Below are 27,255 nucleotides of genomic sequence, written 5' to 3' on the forward strand. Positions count from 1 at the left end.
ACAATGAATCATACAAGTATGTAAATCAGTCTATTGGGAATGTCACATAAGCCAATGAGGATTACAAGGTGTATGAATCACATGTCATCCATACTGGTGGGAGGGATATTTTAAGAGGGTTTGGTCTGGGGAAACACAACCTTAGGATTTAAAGCGTATTCCATGGGGGTCAGCATTACTGATAAAAATGTATATCTGCCCAAACATACTCATTTTAACAACATTAGAATAATGAAAGACTGGAGGAGTTCTAACTATATCACAAAACCAAAAAAGCGAAGTTCTAACTATATCATTAATGTTTGTATGCAGCTCTTTGATGACAGTTCATTGGTTACTGTCCTATGTTAGGATTGTAACTTCTGAACTGCAAGTAACACAAGGATCTCTGTGACAAAGGCAGTACCCCACTGAGCTATCCAGGGCTTTAAGTGGGCCGGGTCTCACTAGGTCTGAGCACCGGCAGTTTTTTTAAAGGGGCCTCGAAACGGGTCTCTATCTGGCTCTGTTTTGTGCGCTGGTCACAGGTAGTCCTTTTTTTCCAAACTGCAGTCTGCTGTCACTGCAGTCCGGAAAAAAAGTGCCAGGGCACAAAACAGAGCCCGATAGAGACCCGTTTCGAGACAGCAGGCACATCGGTGTACCCTGCTCACACTACTCACAAGTGGAATGTTACGGCATGACGTCATGCCAGGTGAGCGTTGTAGGGGGAAGGGAAATCCTTTAAAGAGAGTCATTTTCTCTCTGGATTTCCCTTCTCTTTTTGAAACTCAGGAGCAGCAACATTGTTTTGATGTCACCGGTGCTTTAAGTGGAAGCATTTGCAATTATATACAAGCCATAGTTGCTGTTATTTATCTTATGCAACTAACAACCATTGATAAAGCCAATAGTCCTGACTTGTAGGTATGATGTTACTTGTTGTATCAAATACCCGGATGCAATGACAAACAGCAAAATACAAGTCGGGCCGCACACTGCTAAACACAGATTTTTAACCTACTGTTTTAAAGCCACGTCCTCAATTTCATTGGCCACGCCCCTTTGAGAGACCCCCCCCAGTTTTTTCATCCCACTCAAAGCCCTGGAGCTCTCCACATAAAATACAGTTCATCTGCATTTGAAAACTACTAACAGACAAATGATTGCTCTCCAGCAGGATTATTAATCACCAGTGTTATGCATTTTGTATTCTTATTGTTGTCCTGCATCGGCCGTGATAATGATAAAAACTGTTTAAATGAAGCACACACGTGTGTGTCCTGCTGGGCCTGTGCAGATTTTAAAAAGAAAAATATATAGTAACACATTCTCTTACCTACTCCATTAGTCAAACTTTGTGTCACAGCCTTTTGTGATAAGCCACCGCAGGGGTCAGGAAAGGTGAATAGGAATAAACAAACTTCTTTTCTCCTGCGCTGCATATAAAAATAAATATCAACGCAGCAGGACAGTAAGCAAAGGTTACCAAAGGTTACCCTTGTCAAAAAAAGGGTTTGTCGCCTTTCGCCATGCAGAGATAAAGGGGTGAAAAAATAAACAAAGCCTCGTTAACATATACATGGTCTTGTAAAGACCTGTGAAGTACTCGGGCGTGGCTGCGATCATCTCTAAAACTGTCTGTGTGTGTGCCCCTCGGCCCGGGCTGACACATGCGACGGGGGAGGGTTGAAGCACTTAGATCCCAAAGACGCCTGCCTTCAAGCCCTCACTGCGAGGGCCAAGGATCCTGTTTGGGTGGGCCAGGCTCATGTTTGGGTGGGCCTGGCCCACCTGGCCCACCCGCTAGCACCGGGCCTGGCAGGCATCCAAAACTAATAACTGCCAGACGGCAACCGCCCCGCAGACACCGAAAACTCCACACTGTCAGAAGGCAACCGCCGCGGCAGCCATCAAAAGCTCATCACCGTCAGAAGACATTCGACAGACGAAAACAAGACTCTGCAATACAACTTGCTGAAACTTCGGAAAAACCCAATTGAACGCAACCCGTGGCCTATCACAGCGCTGACCCTATGATCCAACCTCAACTGTGACAAAGCGTCACACTTCAATAAGACAACCTAAACAGTGACTCAAAAACTCAAAACGAATGTGGAGTAATGAGGCTACCGCCTCGGTATCCGAAAACTCACCACTGTCAGGTCTCATCTGACAGACGAAAACAAGACTCAGCGCAGTAATGATCTTTTCCCCGTCGGATAAGGACAGACCGCGTTACATTGGAATCAGGTCCTAAGCCGTGCAGAATCCATGGGCCTCATTTATGAGGCTGTGCGTCACTTTTACGCCGCTGGTGCGTCACTTTTTGTGACGCACCAGTGGCGTAAAAAATGCACCTTTTTGCGCCATATTTACAAAGTGACGCATCTAGGTAGATGCGTCACTTTGTAAACCCCTGCGCCACATTATACCTGCGCCAGGTATAATGTATGCAAGGGGGGCGTTTTGACGCAAGAAAGGGTCGTAGAAGTGACGCAGTGAAATCTATGTGATTTCACTGCGCCACTTCTAGGACACAAATGCATCAATTTCTTACGCCTGCCTCACAGCAGGCGTAAGACTGACGCAGGCCCTTTCACATGGGGCTTGCCCCATGTGAAAGGACACATTGCTGGAGTTGCGTCACTTTTGTGACACACTCCAGCAATGCGCCACTTTTGCGCCATACAGATACGTCAGAAATACTGACGTATCTGTACCTCCTTGCGCCATGATGCGTCACACTGTAAATATGACGCATCATTGGTCTCGCAAGGAGGGCGCAGTGAAAAGTGACGCATCGCTGTTTTCACGCAGCGATGCGTCACTCTTCATAAATGAGGCCCCATGTATCAAGGTAAGCGTGAAGGTTTTGCTTACTCTGACGATCGCTCATAAATATAAACCAAGCGTAACCTCACCGCTTTGCTTAGGCTCCCCGCGTTGCCCCACACACGTGTATTCTATAAATTAGCATTGAGACGATTGTTCATAAATAACAACCCAAGCGTATCATCACCGCTTTGCTTAGACTCTCTGCCATTGAGACGATCCCTCATGAATATAAATCATGCGTATCATCACCGCTTGGCTTAGACTCCTCGTTTATCCCCGCACACGTATATTTTATAAATCAGCACTGAGATGTATTTATTGGACTATTAGCAACCATCAGGAATAATACATAAGGTCAATAGTCTGCAATCATAGACCTCGTCCTCTGCACAGTCTCGCATCTTCAACCATCGAGACTCTTAGCATGTTTGAAGTATGAGTATTCCTTTGCTACACTAGGTGGCGCCATTCTCCCATATACATATGCAGCATTTCTTTTAATTGATAGTACCCTTAATATGAACAATACAATCTAACGGGTTATAGTTATACGCTCGCTCCCTTGAGCAGATATTAATACCGAATCACAGTCAGACCCTATAGAGAGTTGCCTTTAAATACACAGAAAGTTGAAATAACGCTCTTGCAAGGAATACCATTTAAGCTCCATTTCTCTCTCCACCCACAGCACACATTATTCGGGTCATGTGCTCACTACTATTCTGACTACTATCTGCCATCCATGCATGACATAGTCCCTGAATTGTAATTCTTTGAATCATCTATCTACCCATCACTAAGGTAATGATTGTGAAATACTAGACTCGTATATTACAAGTTTACAACATAAACTAATATATCAAATGACATTAACCTTTAATTCTTAGCTCGGATGATCCCCTGCTTTTTTTACCTTTGGAGTACATCCAATAGAAGGGACCTGTTACCTGATCAAATAATCTGACCCAATATAGTGATACCGGAATTGACTGATAACAAGTGCCTTCCTGGTGGGATTGGTACATACCAAATAAGGTATACATAAAAAGCTCTAAACATGAAGAGAATAACCATCACTAATTAACTATTATTTTAATTAAGAAATGATGTTTGCCACCCTATATCATTAGGTATCCATCCGCAAGGGGGCTTTTAACTTTTTCCGAACCCTGGCAATCGCTTCCGGGAGTACAGGTATAACAATAGGATATGTAATTACAATAATCACCTATTCTTAGGTTACAGCACAAATTACTTTGGGACGTCTGGGACTTATTACTCTCATCTTTCTAGTTTCACTTGAATAGGAAAATATAATGAAATCTGCTTTATATGATTGCGTCAACCAATTGAATCACTACTACGCGGTTGTCTATGTTGAACATCTTTTTAAATATATAACGTGTAGACCATCTCTATGTCACAGTGGAAATGAAGCCATACCTTTTAATAGTATAAATATGTGTCTAGTCATGTAAATGTTATGGTATTTTACATTGAGAAAAATGTGTGAAACAATAACATGAAATGTTGTTTAGTATTGTTTTTATTAATTCCGGGAATTGTGCCTTTTTTTCTGACAAAGGCGTAACTCGAAAAGTATACAGTTTTGCCACAACATTGTCTACTGTGTTCTATGTAAAATATTGATTTTTTATGATCTGTATGATTTTTTTAATATATGTATACAAAATAATACCATGTATTAGACATTTGCACAATTTTGATTGAAATGTATGAATAAATAAATAAAATATTTACATAGTTTTTTATATAAATTGTTTTGACCTCTTTCATTGTTATTGTTCAATATTGTTACAACTGACTATTAGACACATATTTAGCATTTGTTTATCATTCACATGATTGTCTAGGAATGTATTTTTTATTGTGGATTTCCTCACATAGACCTGTTTGCCACAGCTCAAGGTTCCCACACTCGCTCTCCAAGGGCAATGCCCTGTGGATGAACTGGTCAGGGATATTTTCCCATGCTTTTCCGCCTCTCCCACTCATTCCGCTAGTAGTTCGGAAGCTCATACAATCATCCCTCAAACTCATTCCCATAGCTCCCACATGGGCATGTCAACCTTGGTTCACCACCCTGCTATTGCTCTCAATAGTTCCGCACCAAAAACTGCATCTCAACTCCAGTCTCCTCATTCAGAGCCATGGATTAATCAGGCATCCAAATCCCAAGGAACTCAACCTGGCGATTTGGCTCCTGAAGTTATAGAGTTTGGTTACTTACAATTACCAGACTGTATGAATATCCTAAAAGAAGCTAGGAAACCTACTACTAGGGCATGTTATGCAACAAAGTAAAAAAGATGTGTTATATACTGTAACAATAACAATATCAATCCCCTTGATGCTTCAGTGCCAAACATCATCTGTTATCTCTTACAGTTACAGCAATCTGGATTAGCCTACACTTCCAGTTGATTTCATTTAGCAGCAGTGGCTGCATACTTACAAAACAGACAACACTTATCTTTATTCAGAGTACCAGTAATTAAAGCCTTTATGGAATGACTAAAAGGAGTAATACCACCAAGAGCTCCACCTGCACCAGTATGGAGCTTGCACATAGTCCTTACATGGCTAATGGGTTCACCTTTTGAACCAATGCACAAGTGTCAATTACAATTTCTCTCATGGAAGGTTGCTTTTCTTATCCCAAACACTTTCTTAAAGGGAGTTGGTGAACTCCAGGCACTAACTGTACAAGAGCCTTTCTTTCAACTTCACAAAGACAAAGTGGTTCTTCGAACCAATCCCAAATTTCTTCCTAAAGTGGTTTCTGTTTTTCGCATCAATCAATCAGTTGAGTTACCCCTGTTCTTTCCTTAACCCGATTCTGTGGCAGAACGAGCTCTACACACATTAGATGTAGAAGAGCTCTACTATATTATGTGGAAAGAACAAAAGATGTTTGTAAGACTAAACAGCTCTTTGTTGCTTTTTCGCCAACACACAAAGGCAATCTTATTTCTAAATCAGGCATTGCAAGATGGATTGTGAAATGTATCCAAATATGTTATGTGAAAGCGAAAAGAACCTTGACAATATCCCCAGAGCGCATTCCACCCACAAAATAGGGGCTACTATGGCCTTCCTAGGGAATATTCCCCTAGCTGACATCTGAAAGGCAGTAACATGGTCTACACTGCACACATTCACCAAACACTATTGTGTAGAACCGTTAGCGAGACAACAAGCTAATGTAGGCCTGGCAGTACTCAAAACACTTTTTCAGACCACTGCAACAGCTACAGGTTAGCCACCGCTTTGGGAGTTTGCTGCTGAATAGTATATGCAAAGTAGGTGCTCTACAGCTCACATGCCTCGAACAGATAATGTTAGTTACCCAGTAAGCATCTGTTCTTGGCATGTAGAGCTGTAGATTCACATGCGCCCACAGGCCTCCCGAGGTACCTATACCTGTTGCAGTTTTTTCCTACTTTACATACATACGCATGGACATCTCTATTCTACCTTTACTAACTCTATTCTCACCCTCTGTGGGAAAACAATCTAACAAAGGAGTCAATGCCCATGCGCACTATCATCAAAAGAAGGAGTCACCTACCTCGTGACCGGAAATACTTCTTCGGAGAAAAACAAATTGCAAACATCCGGACCCAACACTAGATGGCAGGAGTATGCAAAGCATTGGAATCTACAGCTCTACATTCCAAGAACAGATGCTTACTGGGTAAGTAACATATATCTCAGTACAATCAAAAGGTAATGGCTAGTACAGACACCTAAAAAAGTAGCCCATTTTTCAACACTGTGCAGTTTTCAACTTGTAAAAGCACACTGTATATGTGTTTTGCATGCTAAGGAAGAATGCATGTATTTGTGTTTGCTCCAAACAATGTGTGTGGTAATATTAGAGAAATCAACAGGAAAAATAGGGATTGTCTCTGGTGGTCCGGCAGATTTTGGGCCACTTTGATTTGCCATGAGCGGTTGATCGCACCCTTCTTAGGGACTTGATCTTATCCCCCCAGCCACCCAGGGAAAACAACCTTTCAATGAAACAAAAAATGCACCCCAAGGGGGCCGGCCCGTTAGCTAGAAAGGCCGACCCCCTCTACATTAATGAAGCATGTTTTTTACCCTGGGGTGCAGACCTGTTTGTCAGACCGGTATGCACACCTTTTTGTGTTTCCTTGGGGGCTCAATCAGGCCCTTCCTAGGGCATGATCGTGACCCCTGGTGGAAAACACACATTACCAGCAAAATATTATTGGCCCCTACACCAGAAGCTCTCACGTTTCCAACAATGCCTCCAAAGGTTGCATTTGTTACCCTAAATGGGACAGGTATGTCCAGACTTGGGCCAGTGCTCGTCATGCCACTGGAGTCAAGCTATCTTGGCTGATCAGAGGTGATACACCGAAACCTGTCCTAGGATGGACTTGGCATGGCAGGTCAGGCTGGACTGTTCCAATGGGGAGCAGGGTCAAGACTGATTTGCATATCAGTCTTGATATGCATTCACATTTGCCTCCCATGTGTCTCCTTTAAATGTGGGTTGTCCATTTTTGGCCTAAAACCCCCACCAAAGGCAGGAGAGAGCACTCCCCTGGTTCTTCCTCGCTGCTCCAGAGACGTCAGCACACCTCGTGGAATGCTAATGGCATAAATGGGGTGGTGCTGAAATGTGGTGACTAAAGCAGAAAAGATTCAGCATCACTCTACCCCGGGGTTTGGAAAAAAGGAAGCCTCAGCTGCAAGCACGTAAGGTTCCTTTTAAATCCTCCTCAGCATTGACCATGGGGTAGAAGTGCGGGCGTTGGCGTCTGGCCAATGCCTGCACAGAAAGGGCTAATATGGACCGACCAATATAGTGTATCCATGATATAGTCCACCATCATATTGCAAAAGTAGGTAGATGTGGAATTAAGAATAGTAAGCCTATACATCGATGCATATACTAATGTTCTCAAAATAGACATACCAAAAAGGGATGCTATATTTTGGCAGGTTGATATTAAAACCAAAATATTGTGACAGGCATTCCCCACGGACTAGTGAATGTTGTCCCTTTATTGAAACTCATTATGGTTTTGGGAATGGCAAAGCCCTTTCTTAGCGACCAAGACCTCTCAGTAAGTGATACAACACCGAATTCTCAGAGACGCTCTGATCAAGGAATGATGGCAGGATAGCTTCCACGGAGAGGAGTGTTGCCTTTCTTGTGCTTCACCTTTCAGTAAAGCCATTTAATCAGAGAATGTTGGCCTGAGAACCATTAAAGCACCATAAGCCTCAGTGCAGTGGCAAAACCAAAAGAAATTAAAGGAGCTGTTTGTTGAAGTGCATAAAATCTACAAGGCCCTTGGTGAGTTGGGGCATAAAAAGAAGCAATGGACTGCTTATGTTCTGCATCATGCTATAGGCCTGCATTTGAAATCCTGCTATGCTTGAGTGTGGGATCCTATTGTGCCCTTGCAGTTCATAGTGTTTATGCAGGTATTTCATATTATCAGCCTTCCCTAGTCATATAGGGCTGATTTATACCACAAAGGATGGGCTATACTTTATGAGGGCGACGGAGTACCTGCCCTTCAAATTTGGAGATGTCTGTTGGCCCAGCAGACATCTCCTACATTTACCGGCATCACCTACATTTGCTGGAACCACAATCACAGCTTTTCCTGTCAATGCTTTAAACGTTTGACAGGCGGCTCCGTTAACGCAAAAGTACAATCCGTCAAACTTTTAACCTGTTTTTTATTTCAAAAAACAAAATCCCAAAGCAGGATTTTGTTTAAAAAAAATAAAAAACGAATGACCCCCTTCTGCATGGGAGGTGTCTCGCATGGTGTGGGTTTATTTTGCAGTTTTCACGGCCCCTTACCAACAAATTGTACATGGCGGTAATGGACAGTGAAAGCTTGCTATATGACCGCCCACTCTAAAACGGGCAGGTGTTCAAATGGTCAAACCCCCAATGGCCATTACTCTTTGGGGCCTTTGGATGTGTATGTCAGTGGCGTAGATGGACCAGTCTTCGGCGCAGACATACTGAAGGTCTGCCCAGCTCTAAATGAGCCAGGCGAACCATCAGTTTGGGGGCGAAGGTACTCTGTCGCACATGCAACGGAGTATCCTCAACGCCAAACTACTTGTGACGGAGTACCTTCCCGACCAAACTCTAAATTAGGCCAATAGTCTTTCATGCAATCAAAGAGGTTTTACCAGTGCACAATTGCTAGTATTTCCTAGTAACCACTAGCACATTACACACCGTACACCAAGAAATCTTTCATTTTGAGGGGTCTTTGAGCAGGTGTGACCATCAGTCCAAACGTTTAGGGTCAAAGCCCTCTTACAGTATTTGTAGTCAACCTTTTTTTTGCAGTGCGTGAGGTGTACGTTTTGAAACAGTGCTTGAGATGGGAGCTTTATCCAAATTCAAATTCTAACTATCCCAGTACTTGTTATTTAAGCCCTGTCCATTTACTTGGAATGAAAGTTGTGTGCAAGTGCTTCGGATTAATATTCTCTCCCAGTTCTTAGGAACTACACTTTGCCTCATGGTTTCGAGCAACAGTGAAACGAGGTGCCTGAGATCATAGCTCTGTACCAAGGCCTGTCGTGTAATATTTGTTCAAATGCTTGGTATGTGAGCCATTTCTAATTGCTTGTAATGTAACCTCTGCTCTGGTGCTTAGGATCTGCCCTCTTCTCCAGTTTGTAGGATGTAAGTTCTGGTCTAGTGCATTGAGTCACAGATTCTGGCTCATTACTTGGCACATGTTGTGTGTTTGACTGTTTTAGATTCAAGTGCAATCCTAATGTTTAGGATCTAAACATTGGTTCATGCTTGGTATGTTTCCTATATTGTTGGGTATGCTATGACATGGTGCTTTGCAGAGTGTAGTAGCTGAGTACGATGGATGGTGTCTTACAGTGTTGTTGCTGTGAATCAGGTGTCTTGGAAAGTGTTGCTGATATTTATCTAAGTGTCACATGTTTTCATGTACAAAGCCCTCAGTTGGTTAGCAGATGTGTATTAATGGGTAATTTCTTCCTTCCATCTGCAGTCTGGCCCTGGGCTTTTGTGGCTGTCGTTATTCTGACCATCCTGATCTTCCTGGGGTGTATCATCTTTGGTAAGATTGCAGATGAGATGCTTTTTTATTCTTAGCTTCTTCTATTCCTTCTCAGCATTTTCTCTTCATATCCATCCCATCTTTCTTTCTCTTTCTTTCAACATCCCCATCTTCCTTTCTTTCGTACTCCCTCCAACCTATCTCTCTTCTTCATTTCCTCCTTACATTCACCCATCCACATGCAAATCAACCTTTAGCCTGCTGCATTTTCACAAACTGCTAGACCACTCTGAATGCAAACACAAGAAACCCTAGTCTGGTTACCTCCTTGCGGGAGTCACCCGGGAGATGCAGCTTGGATGTAGCATAGCAAGCACAGGAACCCTCTGAGTAGACCCATGCATATTAGGGTGACTCCCTTAGCAAAAAGTTGAGTACCAGGAACACATGAATTTATTGAAGCCAAGATAATTCTTCTTAGCATTACAGACCACAGGTTTGTTTTACCCTTTCTGTTTGATTATAAATGATACAAACTCTTTAATAAACAAATAGGTAAAGGAGACCATCACACGCAAGTCAGTCTTGATGTTGTTCCAATAAGATTAATCCAGCCTGAACTTTTAAGACACCTCCATTCTGAGCAAGAACAAAGAAATCCAGACAAGCATTTGCATCCATCACTTTTTTACTCCATGGGATGAACAAAACTTTTTTATCAGGTGTTCCCTAAAAATATGGACCCAATTACTTACCGGTAGTCTTCATTACTCCTAGTTCAAGTCTTCCTGATCACGGTTCTAACCATTTAAACATATCCCATCCTTCAGTCAGACTATTCCTCCTTTTCCATACTGTTCCATATTAAGGACCCTCTTAGTTGGTCAGTGTTTACTAAGAGCATCCTAACCTCACAATTCATAACCTTTCCACTAGCCCCTATACCGACCTTTCTTTATCGATCTTCTAATAACAGCATAAATGGTGGTAGAGCCGGACAGATGCTGGACTGTGACGAGGAAGACTTGGACTAGGAGTGATGAAGATTACTGTTAATTGATTGGGCATTACCTCCCATTGCTTTCTTCCCACCTCACTGATTGAGTATTTCCCAAGATTTAGTATTATTCTGTTATCTATTAATAAAACTGTATGGTAGGGTTCGTCTATAACTAATGGACCAATCTTACCTAGGCTCCTAGTCTATTTTATTGCTAGCTAAAATGCTACTTTGAACGTAGAAAATGGCAATGATACTGATTCAAAAGGTTCAAACATGGGTCTTTGGAGCCCAGGAAGGACTACTAGCAAATCCCATGCAGGCACTGGAGAATGTATTATTGGAAGCTTCAAAGAGAAGCTTAGCAAGAGACGTGACTAAATTCTGTATAGATGATAAATAATTCAAATGATCTCTGGCGTTCTTAATGGTTGCCCAATAACTTTTTAAGGCTGTAATGGATATGTTCTTCAGGAATTCATCTCTTAGAAAATCTAATATCCTGTAACAATTACAAGAAACTGGCAGTAATCCCATGCATGCACACCAATTTGAAAAATGTGTCCAGTGCTTACAGCATGGTATCCTCTGACCATCTAAGATTTTGCAAGGCTATCCTTTCAATTTTCAGGCAGTTAACCAAAGATGTATTAATGTTTGATGGGATAACTTTGTTCATATTAGCAGACTTGAAAATTCCATTAACTCCACTGGTCAAACTATCGCTAGTTGATTTAACAAAGGGAATCGTTGTCTCCTTACCCAGAGCGGATTTGCTATGTTCATCTGGGTGTTCACACTTTAAATCCTCCTGAGGATCTTAGGGAAGAGGATAATGGGAGGGAAGGCATAAAGAAGATTTGGAGGTCATCAGATTGGCACGGCATCAATTGCCTAGACCTCTGCACATCAAGATCTTAAGCAGAAGGATGGGCGAAGAGCACTCTATTGGTGCAAAAGGTTTAACCATGGCATCCATAGGTACTCTGTTAATCTATGAAATGTTCCGGGGTCTAACTGCAAATGTTGTTGAGGAAGGAAATTGACAAATCATCTACCTAATATCAGGGTTTACTCTCCTGGCAAGTATAGTGATAGGAGGTAAAACTCTTCCAAAAGACTCCAACTTGAGCTATCTTATCTACCTTCGGGCACTTTGTGTCTGAATTACCACTTAAATATGATTTCAGAACCTGGTTTTAAGTCAAAACTAATTCCGCTTTTCCTGAATGAGCGGATCAAACACTTTTATTGCCAGGAATGTAGCTGAAAATTCACTTCACTTTGATGATTGGTTTGTTTTCCCCTGAGAGTACTCTTCCTGTATCTTGTCAGCCCTTAAAGTAGCTCCTCAACTCATAGCACACTGTCATTCTCCCTGATTATTCCACCCAGGCGAGATACCAAAGGAACTCCTTCCATCATGTGAGAGTCCACTAACTACTAAAGCTTCTTCTGCTTGAAATCGGCTGGAGTTATTGAGTCTTATATCATGCCAAACTCACCCCTGAAAGGTATGCTGGTGCAGTGGACAATAGCGGCACACTAAAGTATACAAAAAATTGATGGTACCATTTTTATCGGGAGACCTGGGGGAACGCTGGGTGGTGTGAAATTTGTGTCAGTCCGGTGATCCCACAACTTTCCCACACAGAAATTTGAGAAAAATTTGATTTTTTCCAGCTAAATTTGAGGTTTGCAGGGGATTCTGGGTAGGAAACCGCTGGGGGTCCACGCAAGCCATACCTCCCTGGACTCCCCAGGATATCTAGTTATCAGAAATGTGTGAGTTTGGTAGGTTTCCCTAGATGGCCGCTGAGCCCAAGGCCAAAAACCCAGGTGACCCCCCTTGCAAAATTAGGTCGCTTTGTGGTAGGTAATCTTGATGTCTCCACAATACGTTTTGGGCCCTTGCCTGTTGCAGGCACTCGGCCCACCCACACAAGTGTGGTACCATTTCTATCGGGAGACCTGGAGGAACACTGGGTGATGTGAAATTTGTGTCAGCCCGGTAATCCCACAACTTTCCCACAAATAAATTTGAGAACATTTTAATTTTTGCTGCTAAATTTGAAGTTTGCAGGGGATTCTGGGTAGGAAAACATTGGGGGGTTCACGCAAGCCATACCTCACTGGACTCCCCAGGATGTCTAGGTATCAGAAATGTGTGAGTTTGGTAGGTTTCCCGAGATTGCCGCTGAGCCCGGGACCAAAATCTCAGGTAACCCCCTTGAAAAACCAGGTTGTTTTGGGATAGATAGGTGGCACCTATGTTTAGGTCCCGGGTTTGGCGGCATCTTCGGGAACCTAAAAAACCCAGGCATTTCTTAAAACTAGACACCTGTGGGAGTCCAGGAAGGTGTGGTTTGCATTGATCCCCCAATATTTTCCTACCAAGAATCAACTGAAAACCTCAAATTTAGCTAAAAAGTCAAATTTTCCTCTAATATCTGTGTGGGAAAGTTGTGAGCTCACTGCACGGCACATGTTTCCTTCCACTCTGCGTTCCCCTCAGTCTCCCGATTAAAATGATACCTTACTTGTGTGGATGGACTGAGTGCCCATGATATGGAAGGGCCAAAAACGTTTAGAGATTGAGGGGGTCCAAAGCGGGTCCAAAAGGGTAGTTTGTTTATACGTTTTTTAGGCTGACACTACTTTGGGCACTCACACAAGTGAGGTATCATTTATCTCGGGAGACCAAGGGGAATGCTGGGTAGTAGGAAATTTGTGCCTGTGCGGTGATCCTACAACTTACTCACACAGATATGTGAGGAAAATGTGACTTTGAAAGTAAATGTGAGATTTGCAGGGTATTCTGGGTAAGAAAACACTGAGGGATTCATGCAAGCCACACCACCAGACAAGAGTCAGGACATGCACACCACCATTCACGTACACCGCAAGTCAAGTGTCATCCATGCACAGCACCAGCCAAGCGCCATCCACACACAAAGCCAGCCAAGCACCATCCATGCACACCGCCAGCCAAGTGCCATCCAAGTACACCGCCAGCCAAATGCTATCAATGCACAGTCAGCCAAGCAATATCCACGCACACCGCCAGCCAAGTGCAACCCATGTACTCACCATCCAAGCACCATCTCCGCACACCGCCTGCTAAGCAGGGCCGGACTGGGACCAGCAACCAACCCTGGCAGATTGCTGCTCGACTGGCCCCCTTGCGTGCTAGTAAAAAGCACTGCTCTCGCTTTTGTTACTGGGGCCCGATATTGCAGCACTGCTGCAAAACCAGCCCCCAGTGACAAAACTGCCCCACATCCAGAAAACTGGTCCAGAGGGGAAACGCCTGGAGCCCGCTACGGCCAGTCCGGGCCTGCAGCCAAGCATCATCCATGCACACAGACAGCCAAGCACCAGTCCATGTACACCACTAGCCAATCGCCACTCCACGCTAGAGTTTGCACACACACAAACTTTCCCTGGTTTCTGGTGGTTTTCTGCCCCCGCTTGGGTGCAGATGAGAATAAAAATATCACTGAAACAGCCAAAATGTGTGCCTAAAAAAAGGGAGCGACCCTTGCCTATGAGGCTTCTCATTGGCATGCCCATAAACATATCCCTGGTGCCTAGTGGGCTTTCTGTCCCCCGCAGGGGCAGCTAAGGGGCTATTGCTCCACACTGCCCTCTGGGGCGGGGGGGAGAGAAAGCCTTTTTTGGTGTTGGAGGCATTAGCATGCCCTTTCTCAGCCGCCCCCACCCCTATGTATAAAAATAAAAAAAATCCCTGGTGCTTAGTGGGCTTTCTGCCAACCAGGGGCAGGTTAGAGACTATTGCCCCATCTGCCTCCCTATCGGCTCATTTCAGGTTCAGTTTCTGTGCAATGACGTCAGCGCGGCGTGCGCGCTGATCCTCATTGCACAGAAACCAGGGGAACAGCCTTGGGAGCAGCTCCCGAGGCTGTTTGGGGGGGAAAGGGAATCCCTCTGGTGCCCGCTTCAGGGGGATTCCCTGTGCCATGTGATCGGACGGCCTTGGGCTTTCTGACCCACATGAGCACTGGTGCGTCGGGTGGCCTCTGGGCGTCCGGCGACCCAAAGGGTTTAAGAGGAGGTCCAGATGCTCATCCTCAAGCGTGCCATAGAGCCAGTTCCACAGCAGCACCACAGCAAGGGGCTACACTCCTTAAATTGATTTTGAACAATTTTATATAGCACGTAAATGCCAAAGGCGTCTTGGCACGGAGTCTACTATACAAGAAAGTGAGTGGACAGAACTAAATAATGCATACCGGGAAGGGCCTATATCTTATCACACCGAATAGGAGAATAGCCAGGTTGTCAGATGTTTGCTGAAACTGGAAAGGTTAGACTGAGCTTTAAGGTGATAGGGTAGTTTAATCCACAGTTGAGATGTAAGTGGATGTAGCTCCTACCTCCCCAGCTCTTTCTTCTGAATTTGAAGGCATTAATTGTCCTAAAATGTGGTGAGCATAAATATACCAAGAGAGCTTTCTTTTTAGGTAAACAGAATCTTCACCATATGAAGTTCTATGTACCAAACATAAGGCCATGGACATCACTCTTTTCCTCACAGGTAGCCAGTGGAGTTAATTAAGGCTTCCGAGACTTGAGGATTTTCTTCAGCAAACGTGCCGCAGCATTTTGTAGGCTATGAAGTTTCTTACGAGAGCGTTGGTGATCGCCTAAATATAAGGCATTGCAATAATCCTGCCTAGACAGGGCTAAAGCAGTGACAACTGATTTCTGCAATAAGTATGAAATAAAGATGAACACTTTCTTTAAAGTGTGCAGCAGAAAATAGCAAGAGGAAGTACTTTTATTCCTTTGTGCATTAAAAGAGAGATTTGAATCAAAACTCACTCCCAAATTCCTGACCGAAGACACCCGAATGGTAGGAGGGACAGGCACCTGCTGCCACCAATAATGATTCCAGAAAGTAGTGTCCTTAGCGAACAGGAGGACCTCGGTTTTGTGCAAGTTCAACATAAGACTGCTGTTACTCATGCAATCTACAACTGCACCCATACAGTTGTTAAAGCGGCATGTGGTCTCATCAACAACATTCTAGGTGGACACCGTAATTTCTGTATCATCAGCAAAGGCCATTGAGGCCAGACTAAAAGAATGAATCAGCCTTGTTAGAGGAGCCACATAAATACTAAAAAGTATGGCCTCAACGATGAACCCTGGGAAACAACACACAGCAATGAGAATGACTTGGATACAAAGTCCCCCAGGGCGACTGATCTCTCTCTGTCTGAGAGAAACGAATGCAACACGTCAAGAGCCAGACCTCCGATTTCTACCAAGTGTTCCAGCAAGGTTGCGTGGCTCACAGTGTCACATGAAGCCGATAGACCCAACAGGATCATTGTCACCTTCCCACACTTGCCTAGAATGCTTCTCAGCTCCACTGTCGCTACTATCAGCACTGTCTCAGTACTATGGTTAGGTCTAAACCCTAATTGGTTAGGTCTAAATCCTAATTGTGCTGAGTCTAAGATTCAGTCGAAGATTCAGCAAGGAAATCCTGTCAGAATATGTCCATATGACTACCTCACAGGATGTCATTTCACTGATGCATCAATGCAGCAATGCAACTTTATGCCTTCTTTCAACCACCATCCATCCCGCCTGCCATTGTTATTTCTACTTTGTTTTAAATGGTCAACATTCTCAATTCAAAGTATTGCCATTTGGAGTCACCACAGCCCCAAGGGTGTTCACCAAATGCCTAACTGTGGTGGCCACCTATCTCCAAAGCAGGGTATCCACATGTTCCCCTATCAATCAATCAATCAAACAAACAATTTATATAGCGCGCTACTCACCCGGAAGGGTCTCAAGGCGCTGGGAGGGAGGGGTCCATTACTGCTCGAAAAGTCAGGTCTTGAGTTGCTTCCTGAAGGAGAGATGGTCGTGGGTCAGCCGTAGGTGGATGGGGAGGGAGTTCCATGTCTTGGCCGCCAGGTAGGAGAAGGATCTTCCTCCAGCGGTGGCTCTGCGAATGCGTGGTACTGTGGCGAGGGCGAGGCTGGTCGATCGCAGCTGGCGGGTGGGCGTGTAGAAAGTGAGGCGGTTGTTGAGGTACTTGGGGCCCAGGTCGTGGAGAGCCTTGTGTGCGTGGGTGAGGAGTCTGAACGTGATCCTCTTGCTGACGGGGAGCCAGTGCAGGTCTCTCAGGTGGACGGAGATGTGGTTGTGGTGGGGGATGTCCAGGATGAGTCGTGCGGAGGCGTTCTGTATGCACTGGAGTCTTTTCTGTAGTTTGGCAGTGGTTCCCGCGTAGAGGGTGTTCCCGTAGTCCAGTCGGCAGGTGACGAGTGCCTGGGTGACCGTCTTCCTGGTTTCGGTGGGGATCCATCGGAAGATCTTACGGAGCATGCGCAGGGTGTTGAAGCAGGATGACGAGACAGCGTTGACTTGCCTGGTCATCGAGAGGGAGGAGTCCAGGATAAAACCCAGGTTTCGTGCATGGTCCGTTGGCTTGGGGGTGGTGCCCAGGGCAGGGGGCCACCAGGAGTCATCCCAGGCGGAGGGGGATGATCCCAGGATGAGGACTTCCGTCTTGTCTGAGTCTGTTCTTCATCCACTCGGCGACGTCTTTCATTCCTTCGTGTAGGCTGGCTCTGGCGGTGGCGGGGTCGTTGGTGAGGGAGAGGATCAGCTGGGTGTCGTCGGCGTAGGAGATGATGTTAAGGTCGTGTTGGGGTGCGATGGCTGCGAGGGGGCTCATGTAGACGTTGAAGAGGGTGGGGCTGAGTGAGGATCCTTGTGGTACGCCGCAGATGACTTTGGTGGCCTCGGATCTGAACGGGGTGAGGCGGACTCTCTGGGTTCTTCCAGCGAGGAACGAGATGATCCACTCCAGTGCCTTCTCTTGGATTCCGATGTTGCTGAGGCGCTGTATTAGGGTGCGGTGGCAGACAGTGTCGAACGCTGCAGAGAGGTCCAGGAGGATGAGGGCAGCTGTTTCCCCGTTGTTGAGCAGGGATCTGAGGTCATCAGTGGCTGCGATGAGGGCGGTCTCTGTGCTGTGGTTGGCTCGGAAACCGGACTGTGAGGGGTCGAGGGATCTGTTCGTCTCGAGGAAGGCGGCGAGCTGCTTGTTGACGGTCTTCTCGATAACTTTGGCAGGAAAAGGGAGGAGCGAGATGGGGCGGAAGTTCTTGAGATCGGTGGGGTTCGCTGTCGGTTTCTTCAGGAGGGCGCTGAGCTCGGCATGCTTCCAGCTCTCCGGGAAGGTGGCGGTGTTGAAGGAGATGTTGATGATGTCCCCGAGTTGGGGTGCGATGATGGAGTCGGCCTTGTTGAAGACGTGGTGGGGGCAGGGGTCGGGTGGGGATCCGGAGTGTATGGTGTTCATCGTGCGGGTGGTGTCTTTGGTGCTGACCGGGGTCCAGGCGCAGAGGGTGGTGGTGGGGGGCGTTGGTTTAGTGGTTGGGTGCGTGGTTGGTGCGCCGAAGCTGTTGTGTATGTCGGCGATCTTGCGGTGGAAGAAGGAGGCGAGTGAGTCGCAGAGGTCTTGCGAGGGAGTGATGTCGTTGTTTCCGGCGCTGGGGTTGGCGAGCTCTTTAACGATGCTGAAGAGTTCCTTGCTGTTGTGGGTGCTGTTGTCCAGTCGTTCTTTGAATGTTGTCCTTTTAGTGGTGCGGATCAGCTGGTGGTGTGTGCGGGTGGCGTTCTTGAGGGCAGTCATGTTTTCTGTAGTCTGGTCGTGGCGCCAGGCTTTTTCAAGGGTGCAGCAGTTTTTCTTGGATATTTTGAGTTAGTTGGTGAACCACGAGGCTTTCTTGCTGCCGGGTCTGCTGGGAGGGTTCTTCAGTGGTGCGAGGTCGTCGGCGCAGTTGGTGAGCCACTGAGTGAAGATGCGGGCTGCTTCGTTGGGGTCCGTTGTGCTGGCGGGGGGGCTCTGGCTGAGGGAGGTGGTGAGCTGGTCAGCGGTGATCTTGCTCCAGCTCCTGCGGGGAACTTGTTGCGGGTGGTGGTGGGTCGTGGTTCTCCTGAAGCTGAAGTGGACGCAGCTGTGATCAGTCCACTGAAGTCCGGTGGAGTGGCTGAAGGAGATGTGCTTGCTGGAGGAGAAGATGGGGTCGAGCGTGTGGCCGGCGTAGTGGGTGGGGGTGTTCACCAGTTGCTTGAGTCCGAGGTTGGCGAGGTTGTCCAGCAGGGTGGTGGTGTTGCGGTCCTTGTTGTTCTCCAGGTGGAAGTTGAGGTCCCCTAGGAGGATGTAGTCAGCGGAGGTGAGGGCGTGCGGGCTGATGAAGTCTGCGATGGCTTTGCTGAATTGTGTGCGTGGTCCCGGGGGTCTGTAGATGAGAGTGCCTCTGAGGGTGGTCTTGGGGTCGGTGTGTATCTGGAAGTGGTGGTGCTCGGCGGCGGTGAAGGTGTCGTCGGAGTTGGTCGTGATGCGGATGGTGTTCCTGTGGACGATGGCGATGCCCCCTCCGGTCTGGTTGACGCGATCCCTCCGGGTGATCTTGTATCCGTCCGGGATGGGTATGGCGATGTCGGGCGCTGAGGAGGCATTCGTCCAGGTTTCCGTGAGGAAGGTGACGTCTGGTGATGTTGTGTCGAGGACGATTGGCTGATCACCGATCAAGAGCATACTCAAACCACAGATTGGGATTTACTAGAAACACCCCCAAACCCCAGCCGCTGTAGATTCAGCCCTTCTTAGATGCTACCCTTAACTGAATTATGGGCAAAGCCTACCCCAGCCAAGCCAGGGTATAAGCTTTCCAATGGTTACTGCCTCTTTTTATGGCCACATCGTCATCTAACAGTCAGAACAGTAATATGTCTCCTAAGGATGATGGATTCCTCCATCCGTTTAAATCACTACTCATGCCCCTAAAAATATCTATCAGGAAGGGTGCCTTCCTTGTTGCTCTAAGGTGTGTTAACGAGTTTTGGGCCCTCACCTTGGAAGAGCCTTTATTTCAGGTCCATAACATCATAGTCATCCTTGGGACCTACCCCAAAATCCATCGCTAACCTATATTCACCTTCTACCTCAACCAGTCTATTGAGAAAGCTGTCTTTGTCACTCAACCAGACTTGGTACCAGAAATGGCACTTCTCACCCTTGATGTAAAACAACTTTTCTTTGCATTTGCAGAACTTCACAAAGGTCACCCTTTGTTAAAAGCCGTGGGTATAGCCAAGTGGGTTGTCAAACTCATCCAAACTGCTACCTCAAAGTCAAGAGAACATTTGCTCTTAAGCCCAGTCCACTTTCTACTCGTAGGAAAGAAGCCACTGTGGCTTTCCTGGGTAACATTCCTACAGCAGAAATTTGCAAGCAGCTACATGGTCCACTCCATACACATTCATTAAACTCTACTGTGTGGACATTCTAGCTATCAAACAACCTAGACTTGGTTGAATGGGTCTAAGGGCTTTGTTTTAGGCACCTGCACCATCCACTGGCTGACCACTGCTTAGAAGAGCACTGCTTTACAGTCTTTGCAAAGCATGTATATCTACAGGCACACATGCTACAAACTGAAAATGTTACTTACACTATAAGCATTTGTTCATAGCATGTAGTGCTGTAGATTTACATGTGCCCACCCATCTCTCCAAGAGCCAGTGGTTGCTACAGATTATTGTCCCTTCTTTATACACTTTTATGAATAGTCATCAAAGTTCCTACTCAATGCTCCATCAGTACGCTCACCCACAGGGCAAAAAACAATAGCGCCAGTGCCCATGCTCATTGCCAACTAGGACCTAGCATCAGCATCCTGCAGGGCCTCCCTAACTGATTGAGCCCTTCTTTGCAAATAATCCTAATCCCACCGATCACTGTTGCCAGTGGATTTGAGGGACTGATGCCTTCCGTGAATCCACTTCCAGAGACCGGATTTAATCCTCGCTGAGTCTTATTCTTGCCGCATTATTCAATTCAGTCCACTGATTACCCAAACCATGGGTCTTTAGGGATTGATGCCCATATTGGCTATTGGAGTCCTTCCTTAACGATATTCAACATAAATTAAATGGAATTCTATATTCCCAGTCAAGCTAACCCCTTTCATCTTAAATCCTGATGCGACCCTATGATCCAGAAAAGGTCAAAACGCCGTCAACAAGATCATTGAGACAGATAAAGTTTCTCGCCTTTTGCAGATACAATTATTGAATCTTTTGTATCCATGTTTGTAACTGAAACTGGTGACTCATTTTGTATCAACCAATCACCTTTCTTTGCTGATTCCCATTTTTCACCTCTCTTATTAATTCTGGGGTTCTAGTCGATTACACATCTGGGGTTCTTTGCTACTATTCTATCACTACACTTTTTGAATTATTGTCCAAAATGTACATTTGGTTTTTAAATAAACTCTGCTTGGCTGAACCCATTATATATAATCAACAGGAGAGTAAGGGTTTGAGAGACCACTCTTCAACCCCTGTTAATCAAATTACAACAACAAAAGAGTGACTATTACTGTGAATTCATAAGTGACAGAATGTCCCTACCTAGTGGAAAACACAGTGTGGGAAGAAAAAGGTTCATAAGGACAAAAGACTAAAAAAGAAAAAACGTATTTCTTAAAAGAACCCTCACTCACCCTAGTGGTGACATGCTTCATCATGGGGTTCCCACAGGAGGGACCGAATGTCCCCCCTGTGTGCTGCGACGCCTGCGATTGCAGCGGAGCGGGTTTCTTTGGAAGTGTTTTTATGAAGTGAGTGCTCAGTGAAGTGAGTGTATATTAAAAGATCACAGCTGGACCCAAAAAAAACTTTATTAGTGGACCAGCTGTTCACATTAAAAACAGTGAGGCCACGTGGCGGTTTTTATTAGAACCCCAGTGTCCAGGTGTAAATGGTCAACATGTTTCTGCTGTATACTGCGTGTTATGCTCAGCTTTCTTCAGGACCAGTATATAAAAAAGAAAGATCCCCCGGGGGTCCACGCTCGCTAAGGCGCGTCCACTCCGTGGGGACACAAGTGTGAAAAAAGGATAAAATTCTTTCCTTTTTTAGACTCACGGTTTTACCCGCAGCAAGTACTCCTAGGATTCGCCTGGAGACAAAGTGTAGCTCGAAAATCAAGCGTGCCACATGGACTTTCAGTGCGGCAATCTCTTCACGTTGTGCTCCTTTTTAGACACAACGACTCGCCGCCAGTAACCTAAGTTCAGGGCCACTGCAGTCCGGAATACAGTGGCCCTGAACTTAGGTTACTGGCGGCGAGTCTTTGGATTGGACGCGCCTTAGCGAGCGTGGACCCCCGGGGGATCTTTCTTTTTTGGGTCCAGCTGTGATCATTTAATATACACTCACTTCACTGAGCACTCACTTCATAAAAACACTTCCAAAGAAACACGTTCCGCTGCAATCGCAGGCGTCGCAGCACACAGGGGGGACATTCGGTCCCTCCTGTGGGAACCCCATGATGAAGCATGTCACCACTAGGGTGAGTGAGGGTTCTTTTAAGAAATACGTTTTTTCTTTTTTAGTCTTTTGTCCTTATGAACCTTTTTATTCCCACACTGTGTTTTCCACTAGGTAGGGACATTCTGTCACTTATGAATTCACAGTAATAGTCACTCTTTTGTTGTTGTAATTTGGCTGAACCCATTTACATACTGGCTGAGTTATTGTTGCTCTTTTTTAAAATGTCTTTAATCTTGCATTGACTTTTCTTTCGATTAAGTCCTCACAGAAATACCTGTGATATTCATTATTCTTTTTTTTTAATGAGTTCCATGTGAACACATATTTCAAGAATAACTAGGGCTAAAGACACCACACCTCATAACTCAGAATACTTCTTCGAACAAAATCAAGTTGCAAACGTCTGAATCCAACACTAGATGGCAGGAGTATGCAGAGCATGTAAATCTACAACAATACAACTTGAAGACAGATGCTTAAATTGTAAGTAACATTTTCCTTCCTTCAAAAAATTAAAAACTTGACAGGAAAAAGGACTCTGTTTTTAAATGTGGAAGGAAATACAGCAGCCAGGCCTCCTACTGGTCAGAGGACTGAAAGAATGTAGCTGTGGAATAGTGTACCTTATCAGTACCGCTGGGGGGGTCAGGCGTCTGGCATCATCCAGTTGTGAATATGCACAGATAAGATAGAATTACACAGTACAGATTAAAAGGTAACAGTAGGCAGCAAATTCTCTCACTTTAAAATTAGAGATTTAAAATGTCCACCCCACCCCCACTAGCATTGAAAATCAACCTCTGAGAAGTGCTTAACATATTTCAGAAATATGTATTATGTTTTATGCCTGTAGTTCAATAGAGAGCTTGACGCGCCGAGCCCGTCCTTAAATCTTTGTTTAGCAGTGAACACTGGATGGTACCTTACCACCACTTCAAGCCCCAATGTGGTAGCAGAGAAATAGTGAAAAGACTAGGGGGCATATTATCAACAAATAGCGATATTTATCGCTAAGTAGGGTTAGTGGCAATTTTTTTATCGCCGCGCATCACAGGATTTTATCGCTGAGATAACGTGCTATTAGCAATGTTTATCTCAAAAGCGATAAAATTCCCAGCGATAGCGACAAAATCCGTGAATATCGCTGAGAATACAGCGATATTTAAGCATTATCGCTAACAGGGTCTTAGCCATTATATCCACTTCCCATTGGATATAATGTCTAAGAACTGATCTGAGCAGGTGTTAGTTCTTGGAGATATTCGCGCTTAGCGCGAATATTTCCATCGGTACGCCTGTGTTGGTAATAGGCGATAGCGATGTTAGCGACTGCTTTCAGTCGCTAACAGGTTGGGTACGCCCACTTTGCATGTCATTAGCGATAAATATCGCTGACATGCAAAGCGGTCCCCAAACCGCTCGCTATCGCCTACAAGCTGTTGCTAACTGCTGTTAGCGACAGCTTGCTAATAGGGCGATAGTATTATCGCCCCCCTTGATAATATGCCCCTAGATTCCTTGTTTTGTAATGCCATTAGGCACAGCCAAAGAATCCTCATTCTATCCTTCAGTAACAAAATACCTTGCAGAAGTCTTTGTTGAAATGTGCTCTGATAAGCACTTGATTTGTTTGCTGGATGTAGTTTAGACTTAGACTTTTTCAAGTTCAGAAGACACCCCAATGCCCAGAAAACGTCTGCATCCCAGCTTTGTCTGTGTATTTAAAAAAGAAAGAGCACATATTAGCCAATCATACAGATGAGGAAATATCTGAATACTGTAAATCTGAAGAAAGGCTACTGAAAAGATGCTGTCCATACAAGGAAATTTAAGTTAATTTATTGAGCACCTAAATGTACGACCAGCAGCATTAAGGTAAATCAGCAACGCAAGTTCAAACATTAACATTCCATAGAATTAGAACAAGAGTTTACATCATAGTAGGCATGTCATCAAATCCAGGACCGTACACATCTTCACCCTCTAAATAACAAACAAAACTAACATAACAACAATACTTGCAGGAATCAGCATCAGCCCAACATGACTAGGAACAAAGCAAAATACATTTTCCTAAAGAAACTAATGACCCACAGTAATTACATAAAGCAAAAACAAGGTTCCTAAAAACGAATGACCAATTGTATTTACATATATATTGCAAGACATCTCATAATCTTGACACTTAAGTGGCAATAAGCTCTTCGGAGAAGATTTTCTTTGTGTCATCACACTATGCCACTGAATTCAAGCTAGCCTGGCTGAAGAAGGGTTTTACCCCGAAACTGGTCCCAGGATGCTTGTTTCCGGTCCAAGGAAGACATGGCTTGGCAGTTCGAGCTGGACTGCTCCCATGAGGCACAGGGTCAGGACTGATTTGCATATAGCTATGTCTGAACTGGGGTGGCAAAGTGAGCAAAATAACGATGATGGATTCAACCCAGATCTGTAACTGGGGGTGAGTGTCTGAAAAGTTTCAGCGCTCAGTCCATCATCTCCTTGTGTTTGCTCTCACTATAACCCTCATTCACCTCCCTAGCTACCCCTGCCCGTTACATAGACAGTTTTTCCTTGTTCCAACATTTTCCATCATCCAATCTCACTGCATTCTTCCCTACTTGAACCATCCTCTTAGGGGTTAGAAATGGGATCCTTCCTTGGATGAGGTAATTTATTTCCAATCAGATCTCCCACCACAACATTCAATTTCGTATCAGTTACTACTTCATACTACCATCTTTGAGCACGTTGGCATTTCACAGCTACATATGTTATGTCATGTTATGTTATGTTATATTTATTCTTATATAGCGCGCGGCTACTCAAAAAGAGTGTCCCGGCGCTTTTGATAATGAGACCTACAGCAGAATAACACAACACAGTATTAAAACACCGACGTGAGCAGAGCAGAGAAGCAAAAAAAAAAAAAAAAAAAGAGCAGCCTAGAGGGCAAACAGCCACGTTTTAAGGCCTTTTCTAAAAACAAGTAAATTAGTAGCTCCGCGAAGTGTCAACGGCAAAGTATTCCACAACTGTGGAGCCAGCAGTCCAAAGGAGCGGCCTCCAATGCGGGCTCTCTTTACACGCGGCACAGCCGCTAGAAACAGAGATTCTGACCTGAGAGAGCGAGCCGGGTGGTAAAAGGCAAGTCTCCTTTGGAGATACTTAGCTCCCACAGCATGAAGAGCTTTATAGGCCAAAGTTAACGCCTTGAAGGCAATCCGTTTTCGGATAGGCAGCCAGTGTAAGGTCCGCAAAAGGCCCGCAGCACTGGCACGCCTGTTTAGGCCATAGATGGCCCTCGCGGCCGCATTCTGCACAACTTGAAGCCGCTGCAGCAGATACTCTGGCAGGCCCAAGTAGAGGACGTTGGAATAATCCAATCTTGAGCCGATCAGAGCCTGCACAGTCAGCTTCCTATGTTCCTCAGACAAAAGAGGCAGAAACTTCCGGAGCATCTTCAGGAGCCCATAACATGTACCCGTCACACCTAGGATCTGAGGCCTTAGCTTCAGATCCTTATCCATCTTGACCCCCAAGTTCTTAGCTATGAGGGATGAACAAGATGGGGGGAACATGTCAATGGGCCACCAGGCCTGCCAGTCCGGATCCGACGCACACCCGAAGAAGAGTACCTCAGACTTATCTGAGTTGCACTTGAGGCTGTTCAGATGAAACCATCTAAAAACAGCCCCAAGGCAATCCCGGATACTCTCTCCATCAAAGTCTCCTCCCCTCTTACAAGAAAAGAGGAGCTGGGTGTCGTCGGCGTAGGATACGATCTGGGCCCCGAACGACTCCGCCAACGCCGCCAAAGGGGCCATAAAGATGTTAAAAAGAGTCGGGCTCAGTACAGAGCCCTGTGGGACCCCGACTCCCAATGGCGGCATCACGGCGGCGTCTGGGGGGGCCCAGACCGTTTGTCGGCGGCCAGCTAGGAAGGTTGAAAAACAGCTGAGCACCGTCCCCCGTAGGCCAATCTCATAGAGTCTTGCGAGAAGGCCCTCATGGGGAACGGTGTCAAAGGCCGCCGACAGATCTAACAAAACCAGCATAGCTTTTCCCCCGGAGTCCAGTGCCCCCTTAATAGCTTCAGACACTTCCAGGAGCGCGGTCTCCGTACTAAGATTGGGGCGAAAGCCCGATTGGGTGGCATGCAAAATCTCCTGAGTTTCCAGAAAATTGGAGAGCACCATGTGCACATGCTTCTCCAGAATTTTCGAAAAGGCCGGCAAGAGAGAAATCGGCCTATAATTTGCCAAAGCCTCAGGATCGATACCAGGCTTCTTCAGCAGAGGGATGACCATTGCCTGCTTCCAGGCCTGCGGAACCACTCCCTGGGTCAATGAGAGATTCAGGAGTGGATTGGCCAGCGGGTTGATAACTTCCGCCATTTTTGCCAGGAATTCAGCAGGGCATGGGTCCAAAGGCGAACCAGATTTAAGATTACCCATAAGCGCCAGGGAAGCAGGGACTGAGATAGATGGAAAGACGGCCAGCACAGGGCCTAAAGTGGCCGATAGGCCCGATTCGTCCTTGGAAACAGTCAGCCCTGCGGGTGCCTCTAGAGTAAAAGAGTCTTGGATGAGCTTAATCTTGCCAGTAAAAAAATTAGCAAGATCCGAAGCCCAGGACTCAGAGGGCATACCCTGGGATGCATTAGATCGAGAGGCCATAAATTCTCTGACAATGGCGAAAATCTCCTTGCAGGAGTTGGAGGCAGCCTCTATCCTCCCCGCAAGATAGGTTTTTTTTCCTCGACGTATGTCCCGGTGATAGGCCTTAACCGCTGTCTTGTATGTCAGTCTAGCCACAGAGTCATATTGTGAACGCCAGGCTCTTTCAGCTGCCTTGCACTGCTGCCGGGCAGTCGACAATGCCGCAGTGAACCAGGGAGCCGAGACACGTTTGGATGTTGAGCGGGGGGTCATCTCCGGGGCCAGATCATTTAACCTGGCTAATAACCAT

At 45.7% G+C, this 27,255-nt stretch overlaps 2 protein-coding genes across 10 annotated transcripts in view; one reads left to right on the forward strand and one right to left on the reverse strand.

The window, feature by feature from the left end:
- AMHR2 (anti-Mullerian hormone receptor type 2) overlaps positions 1–27,255 on the forward strand; it is a 1,194,741-nt gene that overhangs the window by 379,786 nt on the left and 787,700 nt on the right. For 6 of the 7 annotated variants that reach the window (XM_078687697.1, XM_078687663.1, XM_078687707.1 and 3 more), the window contains one exon: positions 9,882–9,950. The exons of the other annotated variant lie outside the window; for it this stretch is intronic. In XM_078687697.1, coding sequence (XP_078543823.1) covers positions 9,882–9,950 — 69 coding nt within the window. The remainder of the gene's footprint in view (positions 1–9,881; positions 9,951–27,255) is intronic. 7 annotated transcript variants of the gene reach the window in all.
- The window catches only part of LOC144829016 (uncharacterized), a 313,846-nt gene that overhangs the window by 254,498 nt on the left and 32,093 nt on the right, over positions 1–27,255 (reverse strand). The window contains exon 1 of one of the 3 annotated variants that reach the window (XR_013610583.1): positions 23,870–24,004. The exons of the other annotated variants lie outside the window; for them this stretch is intronic. The gene's annotated coding sequence lies outside the window, so the exon portion shown is untranslated. Of the gene's footprint in view, positions 1–23,869; positions 24,005–27,255 lie in introns of those variants that run through there. 3 annotated transcript variants of the gene reach the window in all.

Source organism: Lissotriton helveticus, chromosome 1_1, assembly GCF_964261635.1.
Source record: "Lissotriton helveticus chromosome 1_1, aLisHel1.1, whole genome shotgun sequence".
Taxonomy (NCBI): domain Eukaryota; kingdom Metazoa; phylum Chordata; class Amphibia; order Caudata; family Salamandridae; genus Lissotriton; species Lissotriton helveticus.